At 37.5% G+C, this 18,648-nt stretch overlaps 1 protein-coding gene across 7 annotated transcripts in view; it reads left to right on the forward strand.

Annotated features, from left to right (window-relative positions):
• Window positions 1–18,648, forward strand: part of PRIM2 (DNA primase subunit 2) — a 90,955-nt gene that overhangs the window by 50,291 nt on the left and 22,016 nt on the right. For 6 of the 7 annotated variants that reach the window (XM_042895145.1, XM_042895146.1, XM_042895143.1 and 3 more), the window contains 2 exons: window positions 3,114–3,186; window positions 3,912–4,097. In XM_042895145.1, coding sequence (XP_042751079.1) covers window positions 3,114–3,186; window positions 3,912–4,097 — 259 coding nt within the window. The remainder of the gene's footprint in view (window positions 1–3,113; window positions 3,187–3,911; window positions 4,098–18,648) is intronic. The other variant, XM_042895150.1, reaches the window with a different exon arrangement.

The following is an 18,648-nucleotide window of genomic DNA, read 5'->3' on the forward strand; positions in this document are numbered from 1 at the left end:
AAGTTTCTGTCCAATGGAATCCTACAAACATGTAACCAGTTCTGGCTTTGTTATGCCCAGCTCCAATGTACCACGTACTCTGCATGGATGAAGGTGTTGTTTCAGTTTTGTTCACCTTTGAATGCAGTGCGTAGAGTTCAGCTCTGTGGTGTCAGGAATGAAGCAAATTGGACAGGCTGAACCAATATGCTGACAGAAGTTCCATGAAGTTCAACAGAGGAAAATGGCAGGCACTGTGACTGGGTAGGAACAACACCGTGTACAAGTACAGTACGACACATGACCTTGCCATGGTCATGTACTACTTTTTAATGTAAAAGCTGGGAAGCACACTTGAAACATTCCCTCTTTGCCTACTGTGCTGAGGATACCTACACCCAGGAGGGGAGTAAACTGTTCAGAAGGGCTGATAACAGCAGGACTAGGGGAAATGGTTTTAAGTTGAAGGAGGGAAGATTTAGGTTGGATGTTAGGGGGAAGTTCTTTACTAGGAGAGTGGTTAGGCCCTGGAACGGGCTGCCCAGGGAGGTTGTGGATGCCCCGTCCTTGGACGTGTTTAAGGCCAGGTTGGACGGGGTCCTAGGCAACCTGATCTAAATGTGTATGTTTGGTGGCCCTGCTAGGCAGGGGGGTTGGAACTACGTGATCCTTGGGGTCCCTTCCAACCCGGGTGATTCTGTGATTCTGTGATATTTAAGCTTTTCAGAGTCTGGAAAGTATCATTTATTCCACCCACCCACTACTTGAGTTCTCTGTCTTAGCTGTGCATTGTTATATAAATGAAAACAAACTAGTGCTGTGCTTGGTCCCAGAAATAAGCCAAAATGACCAATGAGTAGCATGTATAATAAAACAAGTGATTTGCACCACGGTAAAATCAATTTGTAGCTGTATGTTTTTCCAGACAGTACAGTGTTGAAATGTCACAGAATAGTCAGTGGCACCCAGTATCATTGTTTTAGTTAAATTCTTCTTTTTTTTTTCCTGATGTTTCTCTCTCTATTTGTCCAGAAGATTTGAGAAATGATCTCTGTACGTCACTTGCAAAATCCCTTTGGCACAAAGAAATTTGTTCTTACCCAGGCTTTACAGCTTACTAGGTTAAAAATGATTTTTGATCCCTTAAACTAGACGTATCTTTGTGCTTGCTTTGCCTGCTGCACTGTCAGCTCCTAATTTCTGTAGGGTTCTGCTGTAAGCATTTCTCTTGGCCTGTTCTGCAGTACTGCGTATCCTCAACCAAGAAAGCTGTATATTTACAAGCAAAACCCAGCCACCTCATGCTTGTGTTTGATTTGAAATGACTTCATTGATGGTGCTTACATGTTTGCTGTGATATAGTATTGCATTGCCTGAGCTAAGCTTAGTTGTCAGAAGTAGCTTTGCTACAGTATGGGTGAGAGATGAGGCTGCGTGTGTTGAACCCTGTGCTATTTTGGCTAGACAGCTACTGTGAGGAGTTTTTATGTCAGTACTGCAGTAAGTCCTCCTCCGCTTTTTTGTTGGTACTCTGAAGAAGAAGGTGTTCAGTTTTTCCTTTTCCATCCCAGCAGATGTTCATAGTGATACATAAGTAATAGCTTTTTTTTTCTTAAATGCTGCACAAGTAGAAGAGTAGCAAGGTACAAGAAGTTCTTGCTAGAAGAAAACAGAAGTACCCCACCTTTAAGAAGGGTAAGGATAAGGATTTAGGAAAGTACAGGCTGGTCGTTCTCATCTTGGTTTCAGACCTATGAAAAGCAAGAAGGAGATCACGACACAGATTTCAGAAGGTGAAATTATGCTTCACCAACCTTATTGCCTTGTCAGGTGGAATGAGTAGCTCAGTTGATGGAGGAGAACAGTGGATGTTTATCTGGATTTTAGCAGGACTTCTGACTCTCTCTGAAGTAACAGTTTCCTTGGTAAACTGATGAAACATGGGCTATATATATATATGGACAGTGAGGTGGTCTGAAGAGTGCTTTGCTCAGAGGGTTGAAGACCAGTTTAGAGGCCTGCTGTTAGAGGAGTGCCTCAAGGGTCAGTGCTGTATGGTTCGGTGTCTCTTTTAATAAATTAAATGATGGGATGGAGTGCACACTTAAAAAATGGCAGATGCAAAACTGAGACGAGTTTGTCTCACCAGGAGTTGTGCAGACTTAATCAGAGCAACTTGGACTGGCTGAACAGATGTGTGACAGAAGTCCATGAAGTTAACAGAGGGAAATGCCAGGCACTGCATCTGGGTAGGAACAACCCTGTGTACAAGTACAATCTAGGGGTGACAGCTGTAAAACAGACTTGCAGGAGGAGATCTTGGGGTCATGGTAGACAGCAAACTGAGAGCCACCAGTATACCCCTGAAGCAAGGAAAATCAGCTGTCTCTTGCATGTTATTAGGAAGAGCACTGCCTGCAGGTCAAGGGAGGATTCTTCCTCTTTGTTCACTTCTGTTGAAGGCCCATTTGGAGTGCTGGGCCCGATCCTGTCTTAGAAGGAAAGGCTGAGAGCTGGGATTGTTTAACATAGAGCAGAGGTTTAGGTGTATGTGTGTCCTACTGACAAATAAAGAAGTACTGTATAAGGGGTGTAAAGAAGATAAAGCCAGACACTTCTCAGTGATATCCAGTGATAAATCAGGAAGCAGAGGACGCAAATTGAAATCCAAGCAATTCTATTTAAATATAAGTAAATGTGTTTTAATGCAATTTGAACACTGGATCAAGTTGCCCAGGAGGTTGTAGAGTCCCCCTTGGAGGTGCAAAAAACCCAACAGGATAAAATGCTGTGCAGCCTGCTTAGTTAATTCTGTTTTAAGCAGGGGGATTGGACTAGCTGATCTTCAGAAGTCTCTTTCAGCCTCAACAATAGTGTGATGCTGTGATCTAAATTCTGGATGACAATGCAGCATTCCTTTAGGATATAGGAAAGGAGGATTTCTTCATGCTGGCTCTTGAAACCTAAATTACATGACTTGTTAACTATTTCTTTCTTGGTTTTGTCTGCTGTAAAATATTTCTAGCCCTTAATTGATAAAATAATTTCTTCCCAAATTTGTAAATATTAATAAAGGAAAAAAATTGAATGGAGGTAATTTTAAATGATGTTGTATTGCTTGCTTTGTTTTTCAGCCATTCTTACGTTGGCCCAGATTACAGCGTACAAAAAAACACTGGAAAAATTGCTCTAGAGCACATTGATGCTGTAAGTCCTCTCAGTTTATTGAGTTCTATAATATGTTGATGAATTCTGATTTAAAGCCAGATGCCTTATATGCAGACAATCTTGTCATTTTTTATTCAGTATTTGTTTTGTAACTGTTGAGAGCTACTTGATTGAAATAGTGTTTTTAAAATGGAACAGAATTAACTGAAAATGTATCTAATCAGGATTTAAATTGAAGCTATAATGAGTTGCCTAATTTGTTGCTTAGTTCTGTGTATTTTCATAAGTACCTAAAGCAACCACTATAAGCAGATTTAAATAAAATTTTTTTATTTAATTATTTTTCAACTTAAACATTTTACAAGCCTTTTATCTGAACTGTAGAAATAGGTTTTAGTATCTACCTTAAACACAACAACATTCCTTTTAGTTTTGAATTCTATGACATGACTCAGATATCCAAAAATTAAAGATGCAAGGCCCAAGTAAACTTAAGTGTTGCGTTGTTTTTTCTGTTGGGAATCTTGTTTCATAAGAAATAATTTTCTTCAGATAAAGAATCTGCAGATCAGCTGCAATGAATGTTAGTCTTGCTTGTAGATGCTTGAAGATGTTAATACAACAGAACCCCGATAAATTATTGATGTCTAAAGGATACCATGTACATGCATATTATTCCTTCTAGCCATTCACATTTTGAAGTGATCCCAATAAGCTTACATCCTACCAATTAAATGACCACTGTCTTTTTTTTCTCTTGACAGCTTTCTGTGAAATCATTCCCTCTTTGCATGCGCCAGTTGCACAAAGCCCTACGTGAGAACCATCACCTCCGTCATGGAGGCCGTATGCAATATGGACTTTTCTTAAAAGGCATTGGTTTGACTCTAGAACAGGCACTGGAGTTTTGGAAGAAGGAATTTATCAAAGGAAAAGTGGATGCAGACAAGGTAATTCAACTAGTGAGAAAGACCTGATATGAACGTGAGGATGCAGTTAATGTGCATATGTGCTGCAGGTTTGGATAGGTGCTTGTTAAAGTAGATAATTGTACAAAAACACAGTTACGTGTTTTAAAGCTTTGGTTTTTTTTCTTTTTCATTATGATTTTATTTATTTTGTTTTGGAAATTCTTGTGAAGTATGGAAAAATACAGACTAGCCACAAAACCAGAGGCTTTTTTAATGTAAGGTCTAGGAAATCTTATTTTACCACTCAAATCAGTGGGAAACTGCTGTTGTGAAACAAGTGCTGTGTGACTAAATTAGCTCACAGCGTAGGTAAGTGGTATTATGAGCTGTAAGGAGAGGTTTGTCTTTTTGCTCATTAATAAAAATAAAATTAGTTGAGCAGCTGTGTCAGCTTGCTGTAGCAAATTTACAGTCTCAAAAGAAACAGTGTAAGAAGAAACTTCCCTTGTTTCACACGGTCTTGTGTTTTAACCATCTGAATCAAGCAGGTGCCCTGCTTTATCCATGTGCTTGGCCTGTGGTACATGCCATTAGGGCATACAGGCCGAGTTCAGGAGTGTTCTCTTGGAGCAAAAGTTTCAGACCTTACATCAATTTTGTTTGGACTATATTATTTTACATTGATGTTATGAGATCTTAGCTTTCCAGAGTACTATGAAGGTTGACAGATGATTTTCTTTTTTACTAGCTCAAGTTCCTATGCCTTGGCTATTTCAACAAAAAAATGTAGCTCTAGGTATACTGAATTACAGTATGCATCTTCTCTTCCAAATCCCAGAAGATAGTTGAACTGGTCTGCAAATCTTTTGGGAAGAGAGAAGAAAACGGCATTTTAATAAAGACTTAGACCAATGTAAATCTAGTTCCTTTTTGGTGCATGATTTAAGAGTAAATGTGTGTTTTGTAAAAGCAGAAAAATCTGAAACACAATTTTTTACAAAGATTCAAAAAGAGATTTCAATCTAGATAATAAATCTGATTTTGCAATTGGATACCAACTAACTGCTGGCAGCAGTGGGTCCCTTTTGGAACAGCTGGAGCTGGCTCTGACCTGATGTGGGGCCATTTTGGACTCTTCCCAGAAGCTACCCTTGCAGTCCCCGTGAGGAAAGCCTTGCCACATAAACCCAACACAAATATGTATGTCTGTTATTTCTGATGGAAAAAATATTGCATGAGTGTGTCCCATTCCACCCGCTTGCATGTTGACACCAGTTGTGTGCACATTTATGAAAATATGCATGCAGTTTGTATCCTTATTTAAAGTAAGTTTTATGAGCTTGGGTTTTGCTGGCTGTGGCTTTCACAGCAAAATGTTCCGTAATGCTTAAAGTCCCAAAAAAATGAAGGTGAATGCACTTCTAATTGGTACTTTTTTCTTTTGGCATTTTTTTCTGACACTGGTGCCCTGTTTCCTTTCCCATAGATTTGAGGTAATTAAACTGTTTTGTCCCACCAGAGCTTTGCAAAGGTAGATGATGATGGTACCTTGATAAAGATTAGGGTTAATTACTGGGTGATGTATTGTGAAAAAGGAGTGTTTGGTTTGTTGCAAACAGTTGTTTTAAAATTGTGTGTTCACATTGGTCTTGAATGGCAATAACATTTAGGGTGGTTTTCAGTTTTAAGATTAGTTCACAATTTCAGTTTTCAACAGGAAGGGAATCACCTTAGCCGCATGAGCAGTGCAGTGAAGTGAGTATTACAGACTAAGCACAGGTGCAAGGAGAATTTGCACCAGAAAATAAGCCCTCCTGTGCTCCTAAATCACTGAGGTGGGCATAGCCTGGATTTTCGTGATTAAAAAAAAACACTTTAGAAAACACATTTCTTTTTCCCTTGAGAGGAGACTGTGGTAGTTATGAATACAAAGTTTCACACTTCATTTAATGCAAGAAGTCAAGTGGAACCTGGGAAGAACACCCTGAAACTGGTGGTGATCCTGTGGGGAAAGTTATTAAGTAGTGGCGTGTTCACAGCAGACAGACGCAGAGCACAAAGCAACATGTGCTTTTGCTTGCAGCACTGAAATTAAAATTATTTTGCTATTTGCTAGGCTAAAATACCTTAATGTTAAATTGTTGTTCAGATTATAGGATTGACTGCCAAATTGTGATAGATGTGTTACTTCTGACTAAATGGTCATACTGTTTGGCTTCAAAACCTCAGTGTTATTTTAAGGTATCGTTTGTTTTTTATCTATGTAATATGTGATATTACTCTGAACAAATCCCAATCTATTCTTTCATATCCTTTTCTGGGTTAACTCTTCTCTCCCTGTCCACCCTCCCCAAAATGCCCTTTCCTCTTCCCCCCCTCCCCGAAAAAAAAATAGAAAAAATATACCCAAATACTCAATATACTTTAAAAATAATTGAAACAAGAAACTGGAAAGGTGAACTAAGACACATTAAATAATTGCAACGAGGTAAGCAGGGAGGATAGTTGAAAACAAAATAATTTTTTACAGGAGAAATTGTTACTTGGTTGCTGTTGTTTATATGATCTGTTTATATGAGTGTTCTGTGAATGTGAAGTCAGGGACTTGAAGGAACATGAGTTTAGAGCAAAGAAAAGAATGAAACCTGCTGCTGTCAGTTATTGTAGCTAATAGCTTGGCATCGAAGCTTAAGTTAAAATAAGGGAGTCAGGCTGGACGTAATGAAGAGCTCAGCATGGAGGCAGTGGAGCACTGGAGCAGTTTCTTCAGAGATGTTATGTGATCTCTGTACTTCCAAGTTTCAAAGATCCAACTGGACAAAGTGCTGTGCAGTCTGATGCTGCTTGAAGCAGCAGGCTGGACTAGACATCTTCTGAAGTTCCTTGCTAGTTCTGTGATTCTGCACACGCAACTGGTTATAGGTAGAAATTGTTGTGGGAGCTAGCCACTAGAGGGAGACAAGATCATAAAGAATGAACAAATACAGCCTGTAGATCTAAGTTCAGAGTGCTTATACTGTGATGCTTTGCTTTGCTTTTCTGTATATTTATATTGTGAAAACAAACGATACTTTAGAATGAAAATAGAAATAGGTATCTGCTAATATGCTGAGCAGTGCTTTTAAGCATGCAGAGCATTCTACAGTGGATTTTTGTAATGCACAAAATGGCGTGGTGGTTCCTTAAAATGACCTCTACCTCCTTAAATCTCCTGGAATATATTCTTTGTCAGTCAGCTGATTGCATTTAATTTTGGTATTTCACTTTCTCATTTGTTTCAGATTTGGGAGTTGATTTACAGCGAGGTTTGCTTTACTTGTCCTTCTTCTATTGGGATAATAATGGTACCTGCTATTTTCAGAGCGTGTTTTGATTCATAAGATTGAAGAAGATCTCTGTTCTGTCACAATTAATTATAATTCTCTAGTCAGATATAATTTGCTGCTTTTGTTCTTGAGTTATTTAAATCTGAGAAAACTGCCAAAGCCTAGTGATACATTAGACAGGAAACCACAATATTTGGCATCTGAGAAATAGAAATATGAATCTAATTGAAAATCCTTCATACAAATTAACATTTGATCTTTTATTTTTCATTGTACATCAGTAGTACTGTAATGCAAATAGATGGCTAGGTGTGAATTCTCTGGAGATGCCAGAAGGCTACAGTAAAACTTTAAGGAAATGATCACCATCTTTTAGGATTGCAAAACCAGAACATATATGTTCCCTATATTACCTATAAAATATTATCCCCTGAAATCTGTGGAAAATGGTAGAGTAGTGCGTCATGGTAGCAAACTATTGATATTATAGCTAAGCATCCTTGCTTTCATTGGTTATTGGAGGACTGGATAGTTAGGATCTTGAATAAATTGCGTTTTTATGTTAAACTCCCACAGATTTGGCTATTGGCTACAGAAATTAGCTTCAGTAGAACCACCGTCTGTATTCCTCTCATTGTTTGGAAATAATTTCATTCTCTAGGTGTAGTGAGATAGAGTATTTTCACACCAAAATAAAGATTTTGGGTGAAAGAGTTTTGTCTGTATTGGCAAAAATGACGTTGCTTAACTCATATGTTGAATGACTGCTTTCATAGTATAGCTGAGCGTAAAGAAGGTCAAAATACTTTCATGCTATGTTTTCAAATGCTTTTCATGTTCTACAAACAAAGATAGCCCTTCAAGCTGCTTTAATAGCAGGTTAAATGATTTAATAATCAAAAGAAATATTAAAATGTATTTTCATTTAAATGTCTCATTAGGATTCCCAAACATACTATTGAATTTGCATTACATCTTTTCTTTAAAAGCAAGTTTAAAAAAACCAAAACATACTAGAGTTTTTTTTAAGAGTATTTAATTTAAAATTCAACCTCAAAAGCTGAAGGATATCCAGATTTTGCTGTTCCTGAGTTCTTTTGTTTATGTTTCTTTATTATAGAACTTCATGTCATTCCTCTGAAGAGGTAGGTCTGTGCAGTCAGTATGCTTTACAAAACAGAAGTGAATAAACCAAGATACCTGTTGTGTTAGTAGCTGAACAGCTGTTGCAGCATTAATATGTATCAAGAGAAAAATGCCCAATGTGAATTCCCTAGTGGTGGTGCTTATCAGCTTTGCGGCATCGAGTCCATCATCAAGAGATCTCCTTTCATATAGCTTACTTTAATATCTTTTATGCATATTAAATTGAAGACTTGGTGTTAAGAGATGTGTTCTTCAAATGGTACTTCCTTGTTGCTGAAGGTGATGGTTACGTGGCTGCTGAGGTCAATTAGCTGAAGGAGTCTAAGCTGAAAAATTCAGGATGGTCTGGTGTTTTTATAATAATCGATTAGCGGTAGAGATATTGTGAGTGAATTTGTTTTATGCTCGGAACTTACACAGCTAGACGTGAGAATTAAAACTTGAAGACACAAGTGGATGGATTACTGTTGTTGTGTCTGAATCAAGCTGAATTAGTACAACTTTCACAGAATCACAGAATTGTAGGGGTTGGAAGGGACCTCCAGAGATCATCGAGTCCAACCCCCCTGCCAAAGCAGGTTCCCTACAGCAGGTCACACAGGTAGGCATCCAGGCAGGTCTTGAACATCTCCACAGAAGGAGACTCCACCACCTCCCTGGGCAGCCTGTTCCAGTGCTCTGTCACCCTCACCATAAAGAAGTTCTTGCACACATTTGTGCGGAACACCTTATATACCCCCACACCTTATATATTTATAGACCTGGATCAGATCCCCTGTCAGTCTCCTTTTTTCAAGGCTGAACAGACCCAGTTCACTCAGCCTTTCCTCATAAGAGAGATGCTCCAGGCCCCTCAACATCTTTGTAGCCCTCTGCTGGACTCTTTCCAAGAGATCCCTGTCTTATTTGTACTGGGGAGCCCAGAACTGGACGCAGTACTCCAGATGAGGCCTCACCAGGGCAGAGTAGAGGGGGAGGATCACCTCCCTCGACCTGCTGGCCACGCTCTTTTTAATGAGCCCAGAATGGCATTGGACCTCTTGGCCACAAGGGCACACTGCTGGCTCATGGCCAACCTGTCGTCCACCGCTTTCCTGTTTGTGGTAGCTTGAAAAGGATTGGTTTTTTTTTCTGATGATTTCCTAATAAGAAACAGTGAGAAGATGTAGATGAGTACTGTGCGTATTTCTGACGTGCTAGTCTACATGATTTGATTTCTTCAGTTTGCTGTGTGTATCTATTGAATAAAACAGCAGGGAAGAGATCTGCAAAGGAATTCGGAAGGGAGAGGACTTTGAAACATACTTCCCTTGCTTACATTTGGCTCTGTTCTGAGAAGTGTGTTCCAATGCAAACAACTTCTTGCAAATGCTTCGAAGTCTTAGGAAGGATAAGTTTCCTTATTGACTGTATCGAATGTAATATGTGTTAATTAAGCAATTAAAAGAACTACTTTGTAGCTCCAGTTGGCATTATAAGTCAGTTGATGAGAAATTAGATGTGAATAGAGGACAAGATGTTTAAGCCCTCAGTAGCTTCTTTGTGTTACTTGAAGTCTTACAGCTTATTTCAGCAAAGCAAGATGAAAGTAATAAATCTTTCACCGTTTTTTGCCAGTGCACAATCTATGTAATCCTCACTGAAATAGTAGTTAACCTACAACTTTATATTAAAAATGCACATGATTTAACTGTGTTCAGAGGTTTTAAAAGTTCAAATAAGAATAGTAATGCATAGTAAGTGGTGCATAATGTTGTGCTATTTTATTGAACTGGTTAGCCTGAGAATCATTTACATTTGCGGATGGAATATTCACTGGTAAAGGGTTTCTTCTCTCCAGTGAATAAATGATTCATTTTAGTATCAATTAATGGCATTTCCAAAATTAGCAGTGTTCAATTTTCTTTTTCCCAGTAGCAGAAGTTGTGTCAATTCCCCGTACCTTTGTCAGGGGAGTAAGCTGCAACCTCACTTAGTGCTTTTTTTAAGCGTGCATTAAAATTTTATTTTACCTACCACATGTTTGGAATTCTGTGCACTAAAATGAGCGAAGCCTAACAGGAACCTTTTGTTTTATTTTGGAACTCTTTCTGTTGAAGGATGTATTTTAGTTCAAAACAATACTGGATGACCTCTTAAACCTGAGGCCTTTCCAGCGAAGCTAAGGATACTAAAGAAAAAGTGTCTTTGGGACATAATTATGTAGATTGAGAGAGAGATGTAGTTTTAATTATGCCCAGTAGCAAATGTAGATGCATATTAAACTCAATCAGGCTTCTGTGCATTTCCCTCTGAAACCATCTTTACTCAGGCCTTAAATTACAAATCAGCACAATGGTGTACCCTAAGGTTGTCTAAGCCAACTGAATATTGACAAGAATCCGTTTCATTAATTGTTGTTCCACATTTTAAGACAGTTTTTATAAGGCAGTATTTTTCTTACGGATGCTTTGTTTTTTTTCTTAACAACAACAACAACAAAAAAAACCCCTTAGAATTTAAAGTAATAAAAAGCTGCATTTCATGTAATAGGTGAAAAATCTTAGAGCAGAATTTCTTAAATGAAAGGGACCTAGTATAAAAAGATGTTATTTTTCAGCATTTTTTTTATTCATGGGTGTTATTCAATGAGACCGTGATTGATGATGATATACTAGAAAGCATGAAATCCTCCTTAGAATTGCTAAAGATTTCTTAATTGCATTCATTCAAAAGTTAAGTTCTCTGGTATTTCTGAGGCTGAAGTTGGTGGCATTCTTCCTGTGATCATTCACTTTAAAATAATCAAGTTCTTCAGCCTAATTTTTAGAAAACCTGTTCAAAACTTATCTACCTTACTTTTGATTTTCAATTTTCAGCATTTGGCTTGTATTATGAAGGGAAGCTTCGGATTGTCTTTCAGCCTGTGGTGTGTCTTATGGGCAGAGAAGATCATAATTTATTTCCCAGGACATTTTTTTAAGTTTTTCTTTTTTTTTTTTTTTTTTTTTTTTTTAAATTGTGCTAACTGATGTAAAGAGAAGTAGGGTTGATTTTTCTTAATTACATATTAGGCACTGAAATCTGTTTTACTATTCATTGTACATGCAGTTTACTGATAAAGTCCTTACACTGACTAGTATGAAAGCAATAAATATGTTTCCTGTACAAAAACTACATCAAAGATTAGATTTTATGACATTTTGTTCCTAATAAACACACATTTTTGGATATAACTTCATAGTATTTTCATAGAATTTTATGTATAAAAATGAATGGAAAACAAGTCATTTAATTTTTGATAATTCTTTTGTAGACTTGAACCTCTTGTCAGGCTTTAATATCACAGTAGGAAGACTGTACTTGTTAGAAGTTTCTGTTTCGTTGGCTGTTACAGCAACAGCAGGGTGGTAGGTACATCAGTGATATTTTAAGAAAAGTAATAGGTTTGTTTATCTGGTTGCCAACTTTATGTTCAATGATTGTGAATTATCTTGAGTATCAATATGTTCTTTGGCAGTATGTGCTTTAGCAGGCTGCCTTGATATCTTCCTAACGATATAGCTTTCTCTTTATAGCCATCTGTTGAAAAATACCTGCTATATAACATTTTTGGTTGTTTACCCCAATTTCTGATACAGAAGTCAATGTTTTTTAGATGCAAATCTGCTCAATTGTATCTTTTTGTTAGCATCCACGATGAATGACATGGTTGGTCTCTTCCAGTTGTGCTCCTGTGTTTTTTGAACAGAAAAGCACTGGTTTTGGTAGGGAAGCTAATTAATGTTGATACAATTGTTTGAAATGATATTTTTAAATTATTAAATGTTCAGATTTGCTGTAGTCTTATAAACTGACTTCCAAGATCCAGAATCATGCACTGTCTTCTCTTTTGATAAGGTCCATGTAATTCCTGTTATATCTCACTGTTGTATTCCATATGTCTATATTCAAGCAGCAAATTGTGGCTATATTTCATATTCAGTCATCCAGAAAAGCAGCATGTTGTATCAAATGTGCAATCTGCTGATATGCCACGTAGGTTTAAGTGTAAATAAGAAAGTATTTTTACTTTCAGAATTGATTTAGCGTTGTGCCTCACGTCTCTTGAAATGTATTGAATCTCATGAATAAAGACATCTCTTTTTATATCTAATTTGTGCTATGAATACTTCAGGATTCGTTATTGATCTGGAAAAGTTGAATTACTGTCATCGGATTTAAATATTTCAACACTTAGAGAGGTTACTGCCTCTTGAAAGAAAGTAAGGCACTGATTTTACATTGAAATGCACTGTGCTGTTTAGCTGAGAACTTATATTCTGTATAATGTGTTATGCTCTGTTTTTTTGTGTTCCCTTTGTCCTTCCTGAAGTTCTCTGGCACAGATGTACCCTGCTATCCATGGGGGAACAGAATCTAGTGATCTTAAGTAAGTGAAATTCCTTTGGATTGGCTATGAATTTGGATTGAAATTCCATTATTTTTCTGATGAATTTTCTTACTGAAGTTGGATTTGAGGCATGAGGGTTGGGTCAGTACTAGTGAGTACATAGCTTTGTTTAAAAACGTTGGGTTTTAGATGGATTACAGTAGTCGAATTGTCCTTCCTATGTTTTGTTACCAGAGTATTTTCCCTGAAATTGTATTAAGTTTTAGACTTTTGCAGCCAGCACTAATAATTGAGACGTATGTTACTTCAGAGCAATCTGGCAGTACAGCTTCTTTAGTTTTCAGTTTGCTTTTTTTTCTTTAGTCAATTCATCCTTTAATGAGCAATGAACAACAGCAAAACAAAAGGTGGGAAAATAGTTGTGTCCTTCAGAAAAAAAAAAAACAAAACCAAAAGAAACTTCTGCCACTGAATGCAGAAGGAGTTGCTACACAAAGTCTAGAGCCTTCAAGTAAGTCTTGACTGGACTACACTTTTTTTATTGTATGTAAGCAGTTATGCTTATTATGGCAGTAAGGACTGATGTCTGTGTTTTTCAATTTTCTCTGATCATCACGTTAAAATGTGATTTTTGCCTTTTGTAGTGCTGCTAGTAAAGGAAGAAGTGTTTTTATGGCAGAATTTTTACGGGGAGGATGCTAGTATTCTTGAGCAAATAGCAAATCTCTAAATCCCTTGTTCTCATTCTTTTATGCCAGCATAAAAAACCATAAGTCTACACGTTTTGAGAGTAGACATAAAGTTTATGTATTTATCTGAGGAAACTGAGTGTTCATTAGTCAGCTTTTTTTTTTTTTTGAGGAGGAGGGAAGAGATTTGTTGATATATTAAAGCATTGGGCACCTGATGTCCTTCTGTTCTGGCACCATCTTCTTGTCTAAGAGATTTAACCGTATCTCAGTAACTGCAAAACATTTTGTTTTTTTGTTATGATTACGCAAAAACAAAAAAAATAAATAGAATCAGATGGTGATATGAAGGCATGTTGTCCAACCCAAATCACTGAATGTCTTTAGGAGAGGTTTTCAGGAAGAGGGCAGAGATTGCACTAAGGAATGTGGTCTAGAGTGATCACATGTGGGCTGATGATTGGGCTAGATAATTCTATGATTCTAAGAGAGCTTCAACTTCTGTACTAAGTGTGCTTAGGTCTTTCAACTCTGTGGCAGGTGTGCTGAGCGGAAATGTCACACCAGGTGGTGAAACAGACTTTCTTGGATTCATTCTAGTCTCCTGCAGATGTCTTTGAAACTGGGAACATCGTAGTAGAGGTGAAGTGCAGCCCATACCACCAGCAGTGCTCTTCTTCAAGAGCTGATGGCTATACATTGTGCCTCCATGTGCATTTCTGGTCTTGTCCTTGAATGTTGTTGTAGGAGGACCTGTCTAATTTTCTTTGACTGGAGTAGCTGAGACAGGTTTTCCTCAGAGATGATCTTGATGAATTTCTCTTCTGCTGTCCCTGCCCTGAATTCCTGTGTCTTCTCATCCATAGCTTTAAAATGTTACGATAGGCTAGTACAAATATTCCTTCTGTGCAATCCAGACCTTGTTTCCCAGTCCTGCTTTTTATTGCATATCTTATCACCTGTTCAAAAAGAGAATCTATTTGGATATGTTTCAGGATTTTTCACAGAGTAGCAGTGTGACTCCATGCTGATATTTCTATGAAAAATTTATCTGTTTTTTTCCCTTTTTCTTTCCTTTTTAAGTTTTTATTGTACATACTCATCCAGGTTACTGTGTATAATATAAAGGATCCTGAGCTACCAGACCAAATGTGTTAGATTTCTGTGCTTAAGTAAAACTAAATAAAATATGATGGCTTTGTTGTTTAGAGTATAGACAGAGCAGTAGGAATTTACTTTTCAGACTCTGCAGAGGGCCCTGGCCAGTATTTATCCATCTTCTCCTGAAATATGCAATACCTACTGCAGTGGTATGCATAAAAATAAGGATTTCTCTCAATTCTGATACAAGCTTACTGAATCTAATTTCTCTTTGGTATACATATTCTTTATTCTAGGATCCCAGGCTGCCATTATGATCAATAGAGCTCTAGCCAATACAGTCAATAGTGTCTAGATAATGATTTATTTAGTGAGCCTCTTGGTGCCTCTGTTAGGGTAAATTGAATTGCACCCCAGACTCCTCTGATTGCATCGACTTCCATTGACAATAATGGGAGATGTCTGAATTTAGATGTCTGGAGCTGAATCTTATTCCTATAGATGCACACAAAATCTGTTACTATTCTACTTCTGTTTAACTTTTTTAGTCCTTGTTATTGTACTACCTGCCAAATTCTTGTCTGCTTTGCAATCTGTTAATACTCTCACATTTCTTGCAGAGAACATGAAGTGTTATCACTGAATTAAGCATGTTGGATACTGTTATTCTCTGACTACCACTTCTGATAAAGTTAACAGTGCTGTTAATTTACTTCTTAACTTCTGCTGAAAGAAACACTTAAAAACTACATCAGCTGACATTTCTGAATATTGAAATGCAATAAATGCTTTGAAACAACAGCAACAGAAGAGTCAGTGATGTGCTTGTAAATCATGGAATACTGGAAGTGTGTGGTTTCCCCCCCACAGCTGAATGGCATCTCTGGATGCCTATTTTTTTTTTTTTAAGAGTAAACAAAAACTGAGAGCTTTACTAGCAGCATCCCAACAACTCCAAATTGAGCTGGATATTCTGAGATCACAGGCCTCTTAAAGGAACATCATTGTTCAAGGTGGTAGGGGAAGGACAGGGCTGTTAGATGGTGCCCTCCTTCCATTCCCTTTTGGTGTTAGTAAGGATCCCAGAGAATCCTCACTGATGGCAGGGAAAACTTGCCAGAAACCTGCTGACCTTGGAGGCAGATTAGAGGAGTACAGTGGAAACAAACTGTTCCTGCTACAAGCTACAGGCACAAGGCTGATTTACAGAGACCACTGAAAAGCACTGATCACATTTGACAGCCCTTTCAACTTCCCTTTTTCCCTTTCCCCTTCCAGCTGTTCTCTTTTACCGCCTTTCTCCCCTCACGAGCAAAAAGTGTCCAGAATTACTTTGATCCCAATTAAGCTACATCTGTAGCAAATTTTCTTATTTCTGATTGAGTTACAGAAATAATAATTTAACACCATTACTACTTTGAATTCACCTACCCAAAGATCTCATATTTATGTAATCAAGCTCTTCTGAAAATATCACTTCTGTAAATTCTTGTCCGGAACATAGTAACCTGCAAAACTGCCTACTTACATTTTTTCTGTGAAGTATCTCAGTACAGACATCATGTGTATCCTACAGCTATGTCCAGAGGAAAGGAAAGTCCTCAAAATTTTTTGTCATCAGGGAACGAGTTAGAGATCAGGCCATTTACTTGCACTCTTTTAAAATTAAAAAAAAAAAAAAAAAAAAAAAGTAGGTGCTTAGATTCTTAGATTTGCACATGCCAGCACTAAATTGACAGACTTGATGGAGGGTAGTGTTCTCAGCTTCTTGACTTTTGGTTGAATGGTTCACTGCTTAAATCAGAGCTATTTCTTGATCCCTTTCTCTCATTAAAGCCATTAGTCATCAACCCCACACTTGGACATAAGTTACAAATTCCTGGCAGATATTGGAAAGTTCTGAGAGCTGGTCAGAGGAAAAACAATTTAGGTAGTTGAGGCCATATTTTTTAAAGTTGCAAAAAATCACTGTTCTAAACTATTACTAGCAATAGGTGATCTAGTGTAGGTAGTTACTCAATAATATGAGGATGTTCCTTTAGGACTGCTATTATATTGCAACGTTAGCAATAACTTTCAATCAGTGCCAAAGCAGGCTGTGGTGGATGTATATACATAGTTAGCTTTTCTGCATTAATAGAATTGCTTTTTGCCTGATTATTTTTTGCTTGTCTTGGTGGAAAGTCACTTTTTATAGTTTTCTGCCATAATAATCTTGTGGCATGTAGTAGTTGGTCTATACTGTAATAGGCATTTTATAGTTTTGAAATGTTGTTTTCTGGAATAATTTAAAAGCAAGTAATTTATGAGCAATTAGAACAACCCTGCGAACACTGACATGCATGATATGTTCTGCGTACAATTTCTTGTTTAAGTAGGTGGGGGAATCATACTACATCTACGGGGAAAGTTGGAATGAAGGGAAGGGACAATTCCCTATGTCTAGATTTCAAACATATCTAGTTATATCTGCACTCATACATATGTGTATATTCACTGGCGGAAATTGCTTCTGGGGGTGATTTTTCTTTGTGCATACCTTAGAGCAACAGTATTAGGAAAGAGCTTTTCTGGTCATTGAGTTCATCCCCCAGTACACAGGGCTGCTCCTCAGGATGTGCTTTCTGAAATGAAATTCCTCAATTCATGATTTCTTTCCATTAAGGAGTACTGCACAGCCTGCTGGAAATCAGTGTGGCTAAAACTCTGTTTCCATGATCAACAATAAGAAACAGAATCAGAAGGTCAGGAGGTGAAACTGTCTAAATGTGCACACACTGACTTGTACCACTTCTTCCGTCTGCTGCTGTGAAGATTCCAAGAAGTTGAAAACTTGAAGAAGCAGGTGCCCAGCTGTGCAAATATTAGTCATTATGAAATACTTTCTCTTACAGATGTAAATTTTGCTAACCTTTGCTGTTAGACATATTCTTTTTCTTTGAGAGAAATGAATAGTTTGCATGTGAAGGCTCTGCAGTGTGGAGTCTGCGTTTTGAAAGTGACTGCTGGGGAGTTTATGCTCAATTCCCAAAGTGCAACATAGAAAATACGGATTGGGTAGTGCAGTGCTTACAGGGGACAGCATTAATTCTGCCAAGTAGCCACAAAGATACTGTGTATGTGTTTTCTGAATTTAAAAAATAATTCTAGAACAATATTTGTTATAGGCAGCTCATGGTAATTTCAACAGATTGCCATGACCAGCCCCTAATCCTGATAGTATCGATTTCAGAAGAATGGCCACTATTGCAAAACAAGCAAGCAAAAAAGCCTCTCTGCAATTTTTTCCTCCATTCCTTAGTGCTAGTATTTCTGTTATATAAAAGAATAAAGTAGTTATAATTACATGCTAGAGTAAAATCAGATTTATAAAGTTGTTCCAATTTTTTAAGCTTTTAAGGCTTCTCTGTTCAGTGCAGTTTAAGAGATTCTCACCCAAGTATGTAGATGATGTCTTCTGATATCTTAGAATTTTAGGTTCACATGCAGCAGCTATTTGTATTTATGTGTTTTAGCTCTCACAATACTGTTCTATTGTAGTCTTACTAAAAGGAAGAATTAAAATAAGTTTGGCTTAAAGAACGTTTGAGTGAAACAAAGTGGAACTGATTGGAAATGGCTTCAAAAGATCCAAAGAGGTCTGTAAAGAAAGCAGTATGAAGATACCCAACTTGTCCCAAGGCCATGTTGTGTTACCCTGCAGCTGTTACTACAAAATTCACATCTCAGCATAAAATCATTTTGGGTAGTAACAGTTTCTGTGGGGCATTAAGACAAGTGATAAGAAAAGCATAGTTCAGGTTTCTAGTATGCAGCACTGTCAGAGGGCTGTATTTATTGTTTTGCAAACTAAAGCAGTGAAGATTTGGTTTTCCCTTATAAAGAACTATCTACTTTGACTTGCTTACACATATATCCTTCATTAATCAAATGAAATATGCATTCATCCATTTTTT

Source organism: Lagopus leucura, unplaced genomic scaffold (genome assembly GCF_019238085.1).
Source record: "Lagopus leucura isolate 7727_CA_CO unplaced genomic scaffold, USGS_WTPT01 Super-Scaffold_73, whole genome shotgun sequence".
Lineage (NCBI taxonomy): Eukaryota > Metazoa > Chordata > Aves > Galliformes > Phasianidae > Lagopus > Lagopus leucura.